This window comes from Pinus tabuliformis, chromosome 8 (genome assembly GCF_031772625.1).
Source record: "Pinus tabuliformis cultivar Carrire ecotype Pingquan chromosome 8, CPIR1, whole genome shotgun sequence".
NCBI lineage: Eukaryota > Viridiplantae > Streptophyta > Pinopsida > Pinales > Pinaceae > Pinus > Pinus tabuliformis.
The window spans coordinates 589118258-589137486 of NC_142294.1; the positions used below are offsets into that span (position 1 = coordinate 589118258).

At 37.2% G+C, this 19229-nt stretch overlaps 1 protein-coding gene across 1 annotated transcript in view; it reads left to right on the forward strand.

Moving 5' to 3' along the window:
• LOC149236829 (plasma membrane ATPase 4-like) overlaps positions 1-10876 on the forward strand; it is a 35454-nt gene extending 24578 nt beyond the window's left edge. Inside the window, exons 3-4 of the mRNA XM_089461630.1 lie at positions 10022-10182; positions 10780-10876. Coding sequence (XP_089317756.1) covers positions 10022-10182; positions 10780-10876 — 258 coding nt within the window. The remainder of the gene's footprint in view (positions 1-10021; positions 10183-10779) is intronic.
• The last annotated feature ends 8353 nt before the right edge of the window (positions 10877-19229 follow it).

Consider the following 19229-nt stretch of genomic DNA (forward strand, 5'->3'; position numbering starts at 1 on the left):
AGACCCACTAGGGCAGAATACATACACACAGTGACAGAGAATGTACATGCAAACAAACTCCATAACGCAAACCTTACCAGGGTTTCGCCGAGTGAACAATAGCATACAGGCCGAGTCCTAGAACGATTGAGACCACGAACACAACCAGGAGCACATCACTCAGTCGACCAGGCGGACAAAACTCAGAAACTCACAATGAGAAACACAGAAGTCGCAAAGAATCGCCAGGAGCTCGCAGAGTAAAAGACTGGAGGTAACAATGAAAAACAAATGAGCACTAAGGTGTAAAACCCCAAACCAAGGCGAGTTTCGCAAAATCCCGAGGAGGGATAGTTGTCCAATAGACAGATAATCAGGGTACACACACCGTAACCCAAATAAATACCGTGCAGATTAAAAATCAAACAACACTTATATCCAAAATCAAATTCATTATTATATATATTGTGAGTACATAACACATCAACATATAGACGGCGGGACCACGTGGGTTGGCCCCATCAAGTGGTATCAGAGCAGCATTTTGAGGAAGTAGAGGAAGATGGAAGTACAAAGATGAGGACATGGGAGAGGTGCACGTAGAGTAGCAGACGAGGGATTGAGAGAACAGTTGAGAATCCTTACTGCTCGCTTGGAAGCAATAGAGGTAGGTAGGTGAAGAGACCCAGAACTTGGGGATGATAGTGAAGACGAGGCAGCAACTGTTACAGATGGGTCAGAGGAAGAAGCCCCAGAGTTAAGACTGTTGCGATCAGTACTGTTAGCCAGCAACAAACCCAAACCTGAGATCCCTAACTATGATGGCAGTCTGTCCGCAGATGTCTTGCTGGATTGGGTAAGTGAATTAGACAAGTATTTTGAAAATGAGAAAATCGGTGAGGACAAAGAGTTAGATTTGTTGCGACTAAATTAAAAGTACATGCCGCCTTATGGTGGGATAGTGTCCAAGCGGACAGGAGACGAATGAACAAGTTGCCAATAAGAAAGTGGCCAAGGATGGTGGCAAAACTGAAGGGCAGATTTTTGCCTAAGGACTACCAGGTTGAGCTTTATCATCGAGTGCAAAATTTAAGGTAGAAAGGTATGACTGTAAAGTTGTACATAGAAGAGTTTTACCGTGTAAATTTACGTGCTGGTTATACGGATGATACTCCAGAAAAAACAGCGAGGTGCGTGAATGGCTTGAGGTTGGAAATATTGGATGAGATCAGTATTCTCTCTCCCCGAAATATAGAAGAGGCCTTTCAGAGTGCTGTAAAGGCTGAAGAGAAAATTAATAGGAAATAGAATAACAGGAGAGGGAGAGGAAATGGCAGAGGACGAGGACAGTCCTACGACAGAGGGAGAACTGCCACTAACAGTGAAGAAGGCAGTAGTTCCATAGCTTCAGGGACAGTAGAGAAGGGAGATAGCACTAGAGGAGGTCGGCCATATCAGCAGGGAAGAGGAAATGGTCGTGGAAGGGGGACTAATGTCCAGTGCTACAGGTGCCATAAGTGGGGGCACAGATCCTTCGAATGCCTGGAAGCTGAGCACGCTGGCCAGAGGGGAGCATTTGTTGCGCAGCCTGAGGAAACTGAAGCACAGCCCCGGGAGATAGAAAACGTGGTAGAAACCGGAGAGGCTCTAATTTTGAACAAAGTGTTGTTGAAGCCAGCCAAGGAGATGGCTGAACAGACCCAGCGAAAGGCGTTGTTTCGAACAGTTTTCAAATCACATGGAAAGTGCTGTAAATTGATTATAGACAGCGGGAGTACAGACAATTTAGTTGCCACCGAAATGGTGGAAAAGCTGGGATTGAAGCGGCTTAAACACCCCACACCTTACAAGGTGTCGTGGCTACAGAAAGGCCACCAGCTATTAGTTGATGAACAGTGCGAGGTTGAATTCCACATTGGCAAATACCAAGACACGGTGGTCTGCGATATTATGCCAATGGACGTGTGCCATATACTGCTAGGGAGACCGTGGCAGTATGATCGGAAGGTGACGCACGATGGGAAGACGAATTGTTATAAATTTGTGAAAGATGGGATCAAACATACGCTTGTACCCATCAAAGAGGAGGATGCAGCAGAACCGAGTGGAACAAAAGCATTGTTAATAGGAGGAAAACAGTTTGTGAAGCAGATTGAGGAAAATGAGGTCAATTATGCGATTGTAAGGAGGACAAAACCGATGTTGCTGAACACAGAAAAGTCAGAATTGCCTGCAGAGATTCAGGAGCTGTTAAAAGAATTTAAAGACATTGTGGTTGATGATCTACCAGATAAGTTGCCTCCCAAGAGGAGTATTAGCCATCATATAGATTTTATACCTGGAGCAAGTCTACCGAACAAGGCAGCGTATAGGATGAGTCTGAAAGACAATGAAGAAATTCGTAAACAAGTGCAGGAGTTGCTGGATAAGGGACTGATCAGAGAAAGTTTGAGCCCTTGTGCAGTACCAACAGTACTCGCACCTAAGAAGGGTGGAGAATGGCGAATGTGTACAGATTCGCGGGCTATTAATAAAATTACTATTCGATATAGATTCCCCTTACCCAGAATGGACGACATGATGGATTGTCTTAGCGGAGCAGATTATTTTACGAAGATTGATCTGAAGAGTGGTTATCATCATATCAGGATTAGGGAAGGAGATGAGTGTAAGACAGCGTTCAAGACCAATGAAGGGTTGTACGAATGGCTGGTCATGCCATTTGGATTGAGCAACGCTCCCAGTACTTTTATGAGATTGATGAATGAGATGTTAAAGGAATTTATTGGCAAGTTCGTGATAGTTTACCTTGATGATATTTTGATTTTCAGCAAAACGAAAGGAGAACATCTTCAACATGTTTGAAGGGTGTTAGAGAAGTTACAACAGAAGAAACTGTTGATAAACTTAAAGAAATGCACTTTCCTGTAGAAGGAGCTGGTCTATCTGGGGTTTGTAGTTGTAGAAAATGAATTGAAGATGGACCCCGAAAAGATTGCAGCAATTATAAATTGGCCGTCACCGAAGAGCTTATTTGAGGTACGTAGTTTTCACAAACTGGCAAGTTTTTATCAGAAATTTATTAGAAATTTCAGTGAAATCTGCGCACCAATGTTAGAGGCCATCAAAAAGGCCAGTCAGCCTTTTTGTTGGACTAAGGTGGCAGAAGACAATTTTCAGCTTTTGAAGCGGAAGATCACGGAGAGGCCAATCTTGAGGCTGCCCGATTTTAATAAACTCTTTCAGGTTCGGTGTGACGGAAGTGGAACAACTATTGGCGCTCTACTCAGTCAGGAAGACAAACCAGTGGCATTCTTTAGTGAAAAACTAAATGAGAGCCGGAAAAAATACTCCTCGTATGATAAGGAATTTTATGCCGTGGTCCAAGCTTTAAAACATTGGAGGCACTACCTGCTGGGCAATGAGTTCGTATTATTTTCTATAATTCGGCATTACAATATGTAATGCAACAGCACAAGTTAAATCATAAGCACGGCAAATGGGTAGAATACTTGCAGAGTTTCACTTTCGTGTTAAAACATATAAGTGGGCAAGCCAACAAAGTGGCGGATGCCTTGAGCAGAAGAGCTTTGCTCTTACAGGAGAGTAGCATACAGGTGATGGGGTTCGAACATCTGAAGGATTTGTACCAAACTGACACAGATTTCAAGGAAGCCTTTGAAGCCTGCCAAAATCCCGTGTTGAGGAATGCAAGCCCATGGTTAGACTATAATTTACAGGAAGGATTATTGTTCAGAGGTGGGCAGTTATGTATTCCGGATTGTTCAATGAGGGAGAATATAGTACGAGAGAAGCATAGTGGTGGATTAGCGGGACATTTTGGCATCAACAAAACTTTGGAGCAACTCGGACATTTTTATTATTGGCCTAAAATGAGCAGGGATGTACAAAGATATGTGAACAGGTGTAAAGTCTGCCAACTAGCGAAAGGACACAGTCAGAATACTGGACTTTACACACCACTACCTGTTCCAAGCAGGCCATGGGACTCGGTCAACATTGACTTTGTCCTCAGACTGCCTAGAACACAGCGGGGGTATGATTCAGTAATGGTGGTGGTAGATAGATTTTCAAAAATGGCTCATTTTATTCCTTGCCGGAAAACTAGTGACGCCACGTATGTGGCACACCTGTTTTTCACGGAGGTTGTTAGATTACATGGCCTACCCAGAACTATCATTTCAGACAGGGATGTAAAATTCACAGGACACTTTTGGTGCACCCTGTGGAAAAAGTTGGGCACGCAATTGAATTTCAGCTCTGCGTATCATCCGCAGACTGATGGACAAACGGAAGTGGTGAACAGGAGCTTGGGGAATTTATTACAGAGTTTAACTGGAGAAAATTCACGGTTATGGGATCGAGCTCTCGCTCAGGCAGAATTCGCTTATAACGATTCGCCCAATCGTAGCACCGGACACAGCCCATTTCAGATCTTGTATGGCATGCATCCTCGGGGAATACATGAATTGCGAGATTTGGGAAAGTTGGAACGGAGAAGCGCGGATGGGGAAGACTTTGCCGAAGCAATGAGCGAACTTCATGAGAAAGTCAAATTAAGGTTGCAGGACAGCGTACAGAAATACAAGCAGCAAGCAGATTCAAAGCGAAGAGAGGTGCATTTTAATGTTGGGGATGAGGTCCTTGCGCACCTGCGCCAGGAACGGTTTCCTAAGGGCACGTATAATAAACTAAAATATAAGAAAATTGGTCCATGCAAGATCTTACGTAAATTTTCAGCCAACGCTTATGAGATTCAGCTGCCACCTGACATAGGCATATCACCTATTTTCAATGTGGCGGATCTGTTCCCATATAATGCCCAAGCAGAGGATGATAGTGTGGTACAGCCAGAACGGGACACCCAACTTGGAGACAGTTCTTGGAAGAAACAATTGCCTTCGGCCTAGTCCCATGAGATTGAAGGGATCCTCAGTACCCAGGTAGCCAAGAAGACACGTAGGAAAGAATATCTACGTTACCTCGTCAAGTGGAGAGACCGTCCAATGGAGGACAGCTCATGGCTCGACGCGGCGCAGATACAGAAGGCTGGCTATTCGGTGGAGGAACTCATGGAACGGAGCCATGAATTTCTTTTACCCCGGGAGCCTGATGCAGGAGCATCTGGCTAACAGGGCAAAGACGGAAGCAAGGTTGACATGGTTTCTGAAAAGGACAGAGAACACAGCTCGCTGGATGGATAGTATATCTGTCTTTATTTTTATTTTACTTTTCTTTTTAAAATGCCTAAGAATAATGTAATGACTTTTAATTAGGAACAATAGTAATTAGTTAGAATCGTTTGTTTCCAAACAGTTATATTACTGTTGTAAATGCATGTAAAGAAAAATGTGCTAGCTAGTTATGAAGAAGTTCCATATATGAAATAACTGATATAACCAACAACACAAACTAACAGCAGTTATCAAACTGTTTGAGAACAGTGCTACAAAAGGAGAGAAACAAGCCCAATACGGGTTCGACTGTGTAAAAGAAATTAACAGAAAAAGAATATAATCATTGTTCAGTGCACGTATAATCCTACAACGTCCTCAATGCTGTGTAATTTTTATTTTTATTTTATGATGTGAACATTGTTAATATACCAGTACAGGGTTCTGAACCAGAATGAAAAGATATTCAAATCGGACGAAGAGTAACAACGACCAGTACAAGCCGCACAACCAAAACGTTCAGGCATATATAATCATAACAGGTATGTAAAAACTACGAGAGCGATTCAAATTTTATTTCAGCACAAATTCATAGGGTTACAAATACAGTCATCCAAAGTCCATATATATATTCACATTCTTTGCTCAAAAATTACAAGACCAAACCCAGTTCGCAGACGTGGGAACTGACCCAACTACAAACAGAAGCCAACCACATAGAGTCCTAACTCGTTTCCTAAATCAACCACCAAGCCTAATAACCAAAGAACCGGGAACAGACAACGGCACAAGGCCAACGAAGAACAAACAGACCCTACAAGTCAGAAAACCCAGACAAGCAAACTACAACAACAGAACGATTCTACCTGTATACGGTTCGGGGCAGCCGAAAGTCCAGGCATCAAGACCAACGAGCGGCTCCACCTGCACAAAGACAAATAGAACGAGGATTAGGTTCCACCAAAAAAACCAGAGAACTGGAAACGAAAAGATTGAACAAAGGGAAAGTGTGTCGTTACCTGACAGGCAAGCCATAGCTGCATTTCTCACCTCGGACGAACCTCCTACTCACAAAGGAGCCAGGCCATTAGACTCAGGAAAAAGAGCGAAGGGAAAGTCTAGCACGAAACAGGAACTTACCAGGCGAAGTTGACGGAGGAACTAATGGAGGATGCCACCATAACCCTGTCGAATTTGGGAGCCAACGAACCAGAGCCGAAGCAAATGTCACCATGAACCATGCAGCTCTCGACTATCTGTAAACCCTTGTGAATCACAGGCAGAAATTGATAAAAACGCACAGAGGCAGAGACCCACTAGGGCAGAATACATACACATAGTGATAGAGAATGTACATGCAAACAAACTCCATAACGCAAACCTTACCAGGGTTTCGCCGAGCGAACAATAGCATACAGGCCGAGTCCTAGAACGACCGAGACCACGAACACAACCAGGAGCACATCACTCAGTCGACCAGGCGGACAAAACTCAGAAACTCACAACGAAAAACACAGAAGTCGCAAGGAATCGCCAGGAGCTCGCAGAGCAAAAGACCGGAGGTAACAATGAAAAACAAATGAGCGCGAAGGTGTAAAACCCCAAACCAAGGCGGGTTTCGCAAAATCCCGAGGAGGGACAGTTGTCCAATAGACAGACAATCAGGGTACACACACCGTAACCCAAATAAATACCGCGCAGATTAAAAATCAAACAACACTTATATCCAAAATCAAATTCATTATTATATATATTGTGAGTACATAACACATCAGCATATAGACGGCGGGACCACGTGGGCTGGCCCCATCATATGTTCTGTAGCTTCTTTCATCCCCTAACATTAAAAGTTTCCAATGAAGTCAAACGTTCCAAGCCTGAAAGCGTTCGTATCTCACTGCATCCACTAACATCTAGTGTTTGGAGCTTTGTTAGCTGCCCCAACCCTGGTATACTCTAGAGTTTCTGGCACCCGCTAACATTAAAAGACTCTAAAGAAGTCAAATTTTCCAAACCTGGCAGTGTTTGTATCTCACTACATCCACTAACATCTAGTTTTGGGAACTTTGTGAGCTGCCCCAACTCTGGTATGCTCTGGAGCTTATGACATCCACTAACATTAAACTTTTCCAAAGAATTCAAATATTTCAAACCTGACAACGTAAAATCAAGCGTTTGGAGCTTTGTGAGCTGGCCCAACCGTGGTATGCTCTTGAGATTCTTGCATCGCCTAACATCCAACGTCTCCAAAGAAGTGAAATGTTCCACACTAGGCAGCTCTTGTATCTCACTGCACCCTCCCAGAGATAGATAATTGAGTAGAGTTAATTTCCTAAATGAATTTGGAAGCATTTGCAACCTAGAAGCGCCTTTCAAATCGATATATTGGAGGTTTGTTAGATCTCCGAAGGAATCGGGCAACGACATCATTCTTGAGCACTCTCTCAACTCTAAGTATTTCAACGAGCACAGACAACAAAAAATTTGTTGGCAAGTTTGGTCTGCAGGTTATTGGGTGGCATGTATTAGGTTATAGTGCCTAATGGAGTCTGTAATGATTGACATATTCTTTTTATATGTTAGCATAGCTGATGCCTCTGTTAATAAATGGTAATGAATGGTATGTTAGTTCCATAAGCGTTGACTCATCGTTGCTGGCTATAATATTGTTGTCAAGTATGTTGTGATTGTTTAATAGGATTATTTAGGTCTGGTTGTTGGAGGACGGTGAGATCAATTCCCATGGAGCCATCACATGTACAGATTACATTTAGGTCCTAATGGTAGTGGCTACCGTGTATGGGGTCATGTTTCCCTCAATATAAAAATAGAGAGTTTTACATTGTAGGAGAGAGCTATGGAGGTACATAAATTTATCCTGTATTCAGTATTCAGTCATGTATTGTCGAAGTAGCCCTGTCTCTCTGTTTGTCTGTCATTATGTGTATGCAGGCATGAAACCACAATAATATCCCAGGTAAGAGTATACCAGTGTTAAAAGTAGTCATATTCATTGCATCATATACATATATATGTATTTTTGAATTCACTAAGAAAACACATGTAGGGTTTAAAATTCTAAACAAACACTAAAAGAGGTAAAAACAAAATCCAAATCAGCATAATTCTTTTTTAACTCGAAATCTATCAAGCAGGTAGAGATATCAAATCTCTATAATATACTAATTTTTTCAATAGTGAAAAAGCTAAAATATTCAATAACTTTAATAGATTCTAAATTAAGATAGATACACCTTACTTTGGTAGATTCTAAGTTAAAATAGATATACCCTACTTTAGAGGGGATTTTTTTTGTTCCTTTTTCTTTTGATTGGATACTGCATTTCATTTTTAACCTACTAAAAGGTTATGGACCATACTGTGTCGTAGAAAGCATCTCTTGCCACAACAAACACAGTGTAAGAGCTCTCAATGATCAGTGATTCATTGATTGGTAGATTTCTCTCACTTTCTCTCTGCCTACCGTTATGAAAACAATGGAGTAACTGGAGTCTAGAGCTAACAGGTCCATATTGAGACCATACTGTGCCATAGAAAGCACCTCTTTTCACAGCTAACACGGTGTCAGAGCTCTCAATGATCGTGATTTATTGATTGGTAGCTTTCTCTCACGTTCTCTCTGCCTACCGTTGTGAAAACAATGGAGTAACTGGAGTCTAGAGCTAACAGACCTCTACTGAAGCTTGTGTGTATCACCATGATACTTCTTTTGTGTACTGAAACAGGGTGAGGTCATCCTTGTTATCAAGTCCAATTGTTGGGTTGATGTTTGACCAGACAATGCAAGGAAGATGCTCTTGACTTATTCACCAATTCTTTATCCCTGGCAATTTGATGATGAGCAATGTTGAATTGGAGATGAGTACCCAACATTTTCCACGACATTGCCAAAATTGGCTCGAGAATTTGGTATCTGTTTTTAGAGATGATATAGTTGGGGCAATCGATATAGTCAAATAACCTCATTGAAGAAGACATAGTCTAAGGGATTCATCTCTTCTTTTTGGAGCACAATATTGTTTGTAATGTGATGTCATTACAAAGATAACACAATTGCCAAAGTCTAGGTTCAATGAAACAGGAATCGAGAGTTTGACTCAAAGGGGCGGTCAAATTTTTTTCTCCTGCTAGGGCTTAATCAATTTCATGGTTAACAATTTTGACTCGCCCAACAGACTATATCTCCCATAAAAAGGCACCATTTTCTCATTTTTTCATGATTTTACTGCCAAGCTTTTTCTTGATTATTTTATCTTTCCAATTAGTTTTCCAAGCCGAGTCTGGTAATTATGACTAAGCTTGTCATTTGAAAATTGAAACTTTAGAACCTGTGCTTGGTAACTTTTGCATTGATACAATATGAGTGTCCATTTAAAAAAATTCATTAAACATTCAGGATTCAGATCAAATATTATTTCAGTAACCGCCTTTTAATTGTTACTTCTCTCAAGCCCAGTATTATCTCTCTCTGCAAAATTCATGTTTAAGTATCTTCATTTCAGATTGCACCGTTGATAGTAGTATATGCACACAGGGCATTTTCTTCCAATAAAGGCATTAGATGGGGATGGGATGGAGTGATCTGGCTTTACCGTGTGGTATTCTATGTTCCTTTAGATATAATTAACTTTGCAGTGCGTTACACTCTTAGTGGACAAGCTTTGGAATTTCTCTTTGAGAGGAAGGTCAGTTTCAGGCGTTCTCCACTCTTCATAGGTTTTCTGTTTTGTCATGTGTCGGAAAATTTTCTCTGAAGCATATATTCTTCTCTTGCAATCTATTCTTCTCTTGCAAAGACTCATTTTGGTAACAATGGCATCATGTAGACGACTTTCACAACAAAGGATTACAGAAGAGAGGAAAGAGAAGACAAATGTACACTTGCTCAGAGAACTTTACAAGGTCTGATTGCTCCTGATGCCTACACCTCTGCTGGGCATGGAGGAAGGAGAAGACAAATGTACACTTGCTCAGAGAACTTTACAAGGTCTGATTGCTCCTGATGCCTACACCTCTGCTGGGCATTCATCCATTATTGCAGAGCAAGCCAGAAGACATGAAAAAATTGCAAGGGAACAAATCATGGAAATGCATAATGCTTTCACAGTCTATGTTATCGCCCTAATCCTATTTCATGAGAAAAACCAAATTGGTTTGAATCTCTACATTTTGAAAATTATTTTAAGGTTCTAAAATACATGCCTCGAGAAAAAAGTGTGTTCTCTGTGTTTTTGCACAAGTTTTGTTATTTAGGCAAATCTACATGGCTTGCATTTCAATTCCATTTCACCATGATCTGAAGCAAGAAAAACATGTTTTTAATATTTGCAACAGTTTGATGACCAGTTAAAGCAAAAACTCAATCCTCATGCCTATTCAATTATAGGAGAATTTTTTTGTATTTCGGAAACAACGTTGGGAAAGAACCATTGTTTTAAAAGACTGCACAAGAGTAATCCCTTCCATTTGCTTCATGCAAGAAAGTATACTCAAGTTATTCATTTAGAATCTCTGTGTTTTGATTCGCTTGACCATTTTGCCAAGGGGATGGAAAAACATGTTGATGTTAATAGTATTTGTGCAGGTTGAGAGAACTACATATATTAAAGGGACACGTGGAATCCATTGTTCAATTAAAGGGATTAGACATCAATGCCATTCAACAAGCATATATTGTTTAAACCATAGTTACCAAGTTCGAATTCGAATTCGGATTCGAATTCGATACGATACGATAAAAATTCGGATGGAAAAATTTCAATTCGGAAAAAATTCGAGAGTATATATCTTAAGCATTTAAATATACATACTCTTTTTCTTATAACAATAATGTCTTGTCATTTTCTTCCCATTCATTTTGATATTTAAATAATTTTAATCAATATAAACAATTTTAAAATTAGTCTTTACCTACCAAAACTACAACCACACTTATCTTCAATCCAAAATCTATCTCTGTTTTAAAATTCAAAATTCCCTCCTAGTTTCAAATCCGATCTAAAATCTTTTTATAATTAATATTTATTTAAAAAAATAATATTTAAAACTCAAAGCTATCGTTCTTTAATTTCAAATTTCATCTAAAATCTTTTATAATTAATACATATTTAAAAATGAAATATTGAAAACTTATTTTTATAATATCTAAAAAACAATTAATTATTATAAAATTTACTCTTCAAGATTTTCTCAAATTATTTCTTTTTCTATTATCTCAGCGTTTTAAACTCTTTAAGATAACACTAAAATTTAAAATTCCATTTCCTACGTGCAATCGGGCTGCTATCTCTTCAAGATTTTGCTCCTAAATTTTTTTCATAATATTTAAAATATCAATTATTTTTTATAAAAATTACTGTTCAAAATTTTCTCAAATTATTTCTTACTTTTATGATCTCGGTTTTTTAACACAACACTGAAATTTAAAACTCGAAATTTTCTCAATCGGATAACCTTTCCATTTCCTACCTGCCCACAGCTATATTTTCAAGATTTTGCTCAAATTATTTTTTTCCTTATTTCGTTTTTTCAGCTTTTTAAACTCTTTAAAACCATACTGAAATTTACAACTCTTTTCTCAATCTTGCAAACTTTCCATTTCCTGCCTCCGATCCTGCAGCTATCTATTTTGTACTATTTTAAATTTTCAGACACCCAAATTAATAAATCCTTGAGATAAACTAAAAACCATAAAGCTACGCAAACTAACTCTAAACGAAGCTACACGAACCGAATCGAATTTTCATCGAATTATTCGATGTACGAATCGAATTCCCGAATTTCCGTATTTTTTTGTCCGATACGGACGAATTTGGTAGCTATGGTTTAAACCAGGCCAACTACATTCAAAGGATTATATAGTCAACCAGATTCACCTTGAAATTTGGGAAGACATCTGAGCCACACTGGTTTGTTTCATAAAACCATACGGGCAAGTCACTAGGAGAGAGAATTCATCAATCACAGAAACAGTGAGACGCTGAATTTGCCTGTCATTACCACAATGTTTGTTTCTACTTGTACTGGCTTTCAAACAATTTCAGAATTCAGATTTCTTAGGTTAGTTGTTAGATTGAAATGAATCAATTCTTAGGAAATGAGTTGCAGAGCTTTTTATAAGCTCATCAGTTTTCTTTTACTCATTCGTTGCGTGTATTTGTGCAGATGTATTGCGAAAGTTGTGGACCTTTAATTTTTTTACTGCAGCTTCAATTTCCTAGCATTTTTAATCATCATATCGTCCCTCAGTAATAAATATTTTCATGCAAAAAGTCCCACAAATTTTCAGTAGTCAGCTTCGGATTAGCTGCAGCAAAAGATTTTCTTGTTGAATATTTGAATATTGCTTATGTTAATTACTTCGTTTGAATCCAACATTGTGTGTTTATAAAACCTTACGGAACATTTCACTTGAGTGCATTGCTAACTTACATTAGATCGTGTCTAAGAGAATTATATATGGAAAGTATCTATAAGGCGTAAAAGTATAGCGACAAATCTACATAAATTTGGGAGTGCATTTTGAGAGGGTGGGGAAGCAGTCCAATATCAGTCCAATCTGAATTGCAACTGTGAAGTAAAAACTGCAATTCGATTCACATGAAATATATAGTTGAGAAAACACCTATAACAACTATATATTTAGATTTTTGAAAATTTTTCGCTTTTCCTCCAATTTCTTTTTCCTCTCTAAGCATGCATCTCAGAATCACAGTATATTATAAGACTTTGCTAGTGAAAACCCAGGAAATTCCTCATGATTTAGGTTGTCAGAGAGTTCTAATGATAAGTGAGAAACCCAAAAGCAACGATGTGTATAAATGCAAATAGAGGAGAATATGGTTATATATAAAATCCTAAAATTTATGATATAGAGATTGGTTGATTTGGGTTTAGTTTTTGTTAAGGTATATATTTAAATTTGATAATAATTAAAAAAAGAGTGAGAATGAAATAGAAATCATAAAAATTATATTTAAAAGTTTTGAAGTCGAATTTTGTAACAATTTTTAACACCGTAATATTTAAAATATAATTTTATTTGAATAATGAAAATGAATCAACATATTTATAAAAAGAAATCAAACAATTTAGTAAATAAATTATAATAAATTTATTATATAGATATTACAGATTCGAGCAAATAAATATTATTATGTTAAATGTCTCATATATATTACGGCATAGAAGATTTCAATTCCAAATGTATATGTCATTGGCAAAGCGCGTGGACTATATATTTATATTCGTTGTCTTTATATATTGGTAGGCGTGTTCGTGGGGTCTACATGATTTTCTCGATTGCTTTGAGACGAGTATTATTGGAATATATTATCTTATGTTATAAATCAGTAAGTATGAATAACTTAAACTGATGGAAGAGAAACCTAGCTGAAATGATAAATTATCAGTTTTCTCCCGTCTCAACGGGGGACAATCCCAATGGTTGGTTCCTTTGACATACATATCACTACACAAGACTGGCCCACGTTAATTTGAAAATGTATTTGATATTTATGGTTAAGTGAAGAGGCTTATTTTAGAGTTGAGTGTCCACCAGATGTGTAACTATGTTTTTTTCTTAAAATAAATATAGAATATTTTTAAAATAGTAAAATAATGTTAAATATAATTTGATATAAATTAATTAGAAATAATAAAAAAAAATTAATATATGATATCAATTTTATATATATTTATATATGAAAAAAATGTTAAAAATAAATATTTCAATATTGTGTAGAATAAAGTATTTAATGTGGGTTATGAATAAAATATTTTAATATGAATTAATATTCATTGATACTTAAAAGTATATTAATAACAAAAAAATTAATTTAATCTGGGATAAAATGCTTCAGTGCACATGTTATGTAATCTCTATAACATTCTAAAATACAATTTAAACGATACAAAATTACACATTTTGTTTTGCACTCTAGCACATGAAAAATTTTGATCTCTCTCGGTTCATGTTAAATCTATGGTTAAGATGGAGCTATGCAAGTGGTAGTGAATTGTGAAAAATTTTGATCTCTCTCGGCTCATGTTAAATATGTGATTAAGATAGATCGATACAAGTGGTAGTGAATTTTGCAGTTATGTTATTGTAAAGGTTGTTTAAGTTCCAATAAATTCTACTCAATTCTAGTAGTAACATCTTCTGTTACTATTTAATAGACAAATCGTTAAACCATATCCTATTATTAAAGAAAAGAACAAGACAGTGTGTAGTGTATGGTATAGTTATTATGTATTTTTATGTAAGTGAATATGGCCAACAATATAAATAAAGTTGTAAATTTTTCTCATATAAGTTTATGATGATGGTTGTAGTGTAGAGGGTGTGTCTGTGTGTATCTTTTACATTGTGATTTTCTCATTCTTTAATATGGTTTAGTTAATTTTGAAGAAGAGAGGGATGATGTGTGTAAGGATTTGAATATAAAATGTTGTGAAAGTGAATTGTTTATATGAAAAGATACTTTCTATAACAAAGTATAGTGGAGATATCTAAGTCTTTTGTGTTAAAAAGAGATGAAAATTAATATTAAAAAAATCCTTTACATTGTGATTTTCGCATTCTTTAATATGGTTTAGTCAATTTTGAAGAAGGGAGGGATTAGTCGATTTTGAAGAAGGGAGGGATGATATGTCTAAGGACATGAATATAAAATGTTGTGAAAGTGCATTGTTTATATAGAAAGAAACTTTCTATAACTAAGTATGGTGGATATATCTAAGTTTTTTTGTGTTAAACATAGAGATGAAAATTAGTATTAAAAGAAATATATTAATAAATAAAAATGTTTCAATGTTGATAATAAATAAAATATTGTGTATTAATTTCACAAAAAACACACATATGTATGTATGTATATTTCTAAGATACATGCCTTGGGAAAACCCCTAAGAATTTCTCTTCATTTGGAGGATGGTATCTAGGGTAAACCCTAGTATCCTTAGAAAACAAGGACGATGAACAACAAGACTTAAGGCCATTACAACAATATACCCTAGAATATTTAGGAAGCAAGGCTAATCAACAACAAGATTTAAAGCCCTTACAATGGCATACACATAAAAATATCAACATTTCACTTGTATAAATTGAACTTGGGTGAGGAGGGTAATAATGATTCCCATAAACCCCTATGCTAAGCCCAGTTGACTAAAATTTTCAGCATTAGGGTTTTACCAATAAAATCTCTAACCCATGACTGAGAATGAGTATGCTAATACCTTTCTAGACCCACACTAATACTCACAAATAACAATTTGCTCACATGATAATAATGTATATAGCTAGGTTGGAATTTAACATGTGACCTCTAAGGAGAAAACTCATATTCTTTACTATTAATAATTAAAAGTAAAAAAAAAATATTATTAAACTAATAAGGTCTTTTATGTGACAATGAATGTATAATTATTTTAAGGCTTAACATAGAGTTCACAAGTAACATATAATATTATACATGTGTGTTTTGAGCATAAAAAAGTAACCACTTAATTTGTGTGTGTTTGTATGTTTTAAGCATAAATAATTTGACTTTCCCTCATAAAACTTATTGATATTCAAAACACATATACATTCATAAAAAACATAAAATATTTTATTAATAAAAAAACTTATAATAAGTTTTGTAATACCTTCAATTCTCAAACTTCATTGATATAATGAAATATCATTATATTTTTTTATTTTGAGTTAAAACCTGTCACGACCCTTTTTTAAATACATTATATAAACAGTAAAAATTAAAATTTTTATATAGTTATGGCGGTCAACACCCTCAACTATTAAGGAATATAAGTATTTGCAATTAGAGTTAAACTTGTGTACGTGTAATAACCCTTTATTATGCACCTACCCACCGAGCTGCTATCGCACCTGCGCATAAGTCATAAACGATGACAATCTTGGTGTCATGTTAGCCTTAATGGTTGACCCAACACGCTTAACATGCTTGCCAGATGGAGGATGGAGATCCTTCCAGCTCATCCTATCCGTAACCAGGTGGCAAAGGATCACGTGAACTCATGTGATTGACTCACTGATTTCCGCGCCAGGCTTTCCCGCTTTGATGGACGGTGGAGATCATTCGAGCTCATCGTCTGGCTCAGATCATTTCGAGGGTTCTACAGGCATACAAAAGGTGCCCGAGTTCTCCGGTTCAACTCATTTGTTCATTCGTCTCGACCGAGAGCCTTCTCGGCTTGTCAAACCCTACTGCATCAACTACCTTCAGGTATCAAACCCTGGCATTGATTTACAGTTTACATTTCATCTTTGCTGTGATTAGTATTCGGCTATTCCGATTTCTCATGGGGTTACTCTATGTGCAGGTGGATGGACGGTTCGCAGTCTCCTCCAGTCGCAGGGATTTGCTCTCTTCATGCCACAGGTATGCTCATCACCTCTTGTGGTCTTTGCGTTGAGATTCGAAGTATTTAAACTCTGGTCTGGGGTATGCCTCCTGACCCTTATCCTTCGTGTCTCAGGTTGGTTGTTATATTCCAAATCTCTGGTTACTTTGCAATCGGCCTCTTTGCCGGGACCTGTACTGTAGTGACAGTCAGGGTTAGCTAGGGTAGTCGGGCTTTCATGCCGTCCATAAGATGTGTTTCTAGTACCAACTTTGGTCTATGTACATACTGTAACAGCATTGAAGTTATATTTATTTTGTTAAGCTTCGTCTGAGCTATGTATGGTCTCATACGGTAATGTTTTGGCACAGTGGTTAGCTCATTTTGGTTACGAGAGTGCCTTGATACTCTACTGGACCTTTAAGACTCTGTTATTTGTTTATCTCTGTTTAATGAAAGATTGATATGCATACACGGGTTTGTTATATGTGTAATAGCCGGATCTGGCTTGGAACCACCGATGTGTGCTATGAACATTCAGTTCACTGTTTAACGTTATTATTGTTAATCGTTTCCTTTGCTTTCTGTTCAATACTACCCAGAAGGGTTTATGAGGCGGCTACACTTTTTCTGTTTACAGTGTTATAATAATTTCCAGTTCGTCTCAATCACTGCATGCACTCGATTCATACGTTCCTCTTTCGTTTCTTATGGTTAATGCGGCCCTTAGGGTGTAGTCTTGCATTCGGTAAATGAATGCACAGACTTCCCTTCTCCGCGTACACTGTCATTGTACCGGGATTCGCCGGAGTTAAAAAAAAATACATGCATACCTTGTTTAGCTCGTTTGCCGGGGTCTGCTATGCACATATGCATTCAAATGTTACAGGGTTTGGGATTGCATCTTATCCTGTTGGTAACGCGAGGATAGCTTTCTATGCATTTTAAACGGTGTATTTGCTTACTGTTAACTAGCGCGGTCTTGTATATCTATGAGATATACCTTGATGGTATTCGGCTAACACTTACCGGCTTGCACCGTTCTCATTTCTTTACAAATCTTTCGTTGCAGCATTGTTTCATGCTTATACCTAGTTCACTCCGTTTTAGTTCCTGGTAACATTCCTTCAGTTCGCAAGCAATTTACTTAATAAGCTTGCTAGGGTTTACACAGATTTGGTTCTGATAATGTTTCTTCAGTTACACAGCAGTTTATTGGTAACCTTGCTAGGGTTTACACAGTACTGTATATTTGTGTATTGCTAAGTTCCCACAGCACTTATATCATGACTATTGTTTACACCGTGTTATAACTATATTATATTTCTGTGTTCTGTATATCAGCTTAGTTGCGCTATCTTTCCATGTCTGTTCAGCATTTAGCTTTATGTACAAGCGCAGGCTTGTGCGCTGGTTCTCAGTTATTCTTTCATTCAGATGGGATATTTATCTGACATTTTCAGAGTGCCTATTTCGACTCCATCCGTAGCCGAGTCTCTAACTAGTTATTTCCTGTTAATATTTAACATGTTACTGCGGTTTCTCTACCGCTAACCGCCCCCTTAGGGTCTGATTCTACCATAGAGGTTTACATTCAACTACCAGGTTATTCTATTGCAGGTCACAAAGATACTAATACAGCACTAATCTTTAATAATTACTACCATTAATCAATGGAAGAACACAGATTAGTTTGTTCACCTTCAGTCTCAGTTCTTCATGTTATAACTTGATTAGGAAGTACATACCTGGGTAACCCGCTACCGTTATTCCTGCTTCCAGAAGTCACCTGCAACTGGTTTGCTCTTATCCTCCCAACCTTGAGATCCACTTCGTTGGATTCTCCCCCCGAGCCGTCTTGCAGGCCTGCAGCCCTCAACAAGACTCTTGCACCTCTGTGCTAGGTTATCTGGTCATTACCAGACTTAACCTTTTTTTTTTCTTTCCAGGTTATCTGGTCATTACCAGACTTAACCTTTTTTTTCTTTCCAGGTTATCTGGTCATTACCAGACTTAACCTCTTTTCTTTCTCTGCTCTCTCATGGAATTCCTCTCTCTGCTTGTTCCTCAACAACCCCGAGACTTTTTCCTTGGGTGAGAAGCAGTTCCATCAGTTTAATAACTGATTTACTAAAAATAGAAATCCTCCTTCAGGAGGCTGCCAGCATTTTCAAGAACATACACATGTAACATAATTCAATAACCAACTTTTCATTAATAATGTCATTCAAACAATGAGTAACCACTTCACAGTTTTTACCACAGTAATTATCTAGATTTACAAGTTACCAGGGTCATTACAAAACCTATGAACAGTTTTGAAACCAACGTTTCAGACTAGCTTAGTGAGTCCATCATCAGGGCAATGAGATTTGTTTTTGAGAAGAGAGAGCATGAAAATTAGGGTGCTTATTAATAGTTATTTGAAAAATATTGCTGTTGTCTTCATTAGTAGTTGACTTATAACTTATAAATGGTAAATTAATTAATATTTATTTAATTTATTTATTTAGATAGGTATTTATTATATATATTATTGTTTATTTATATATATATATATAATTTATTATTTAAAATTTCAAATAAAATAACTCTATTATCTATTTATTATTACTTATATTATTATTATTATCATTATTATTTGAAATTTAAATAACAAATTAT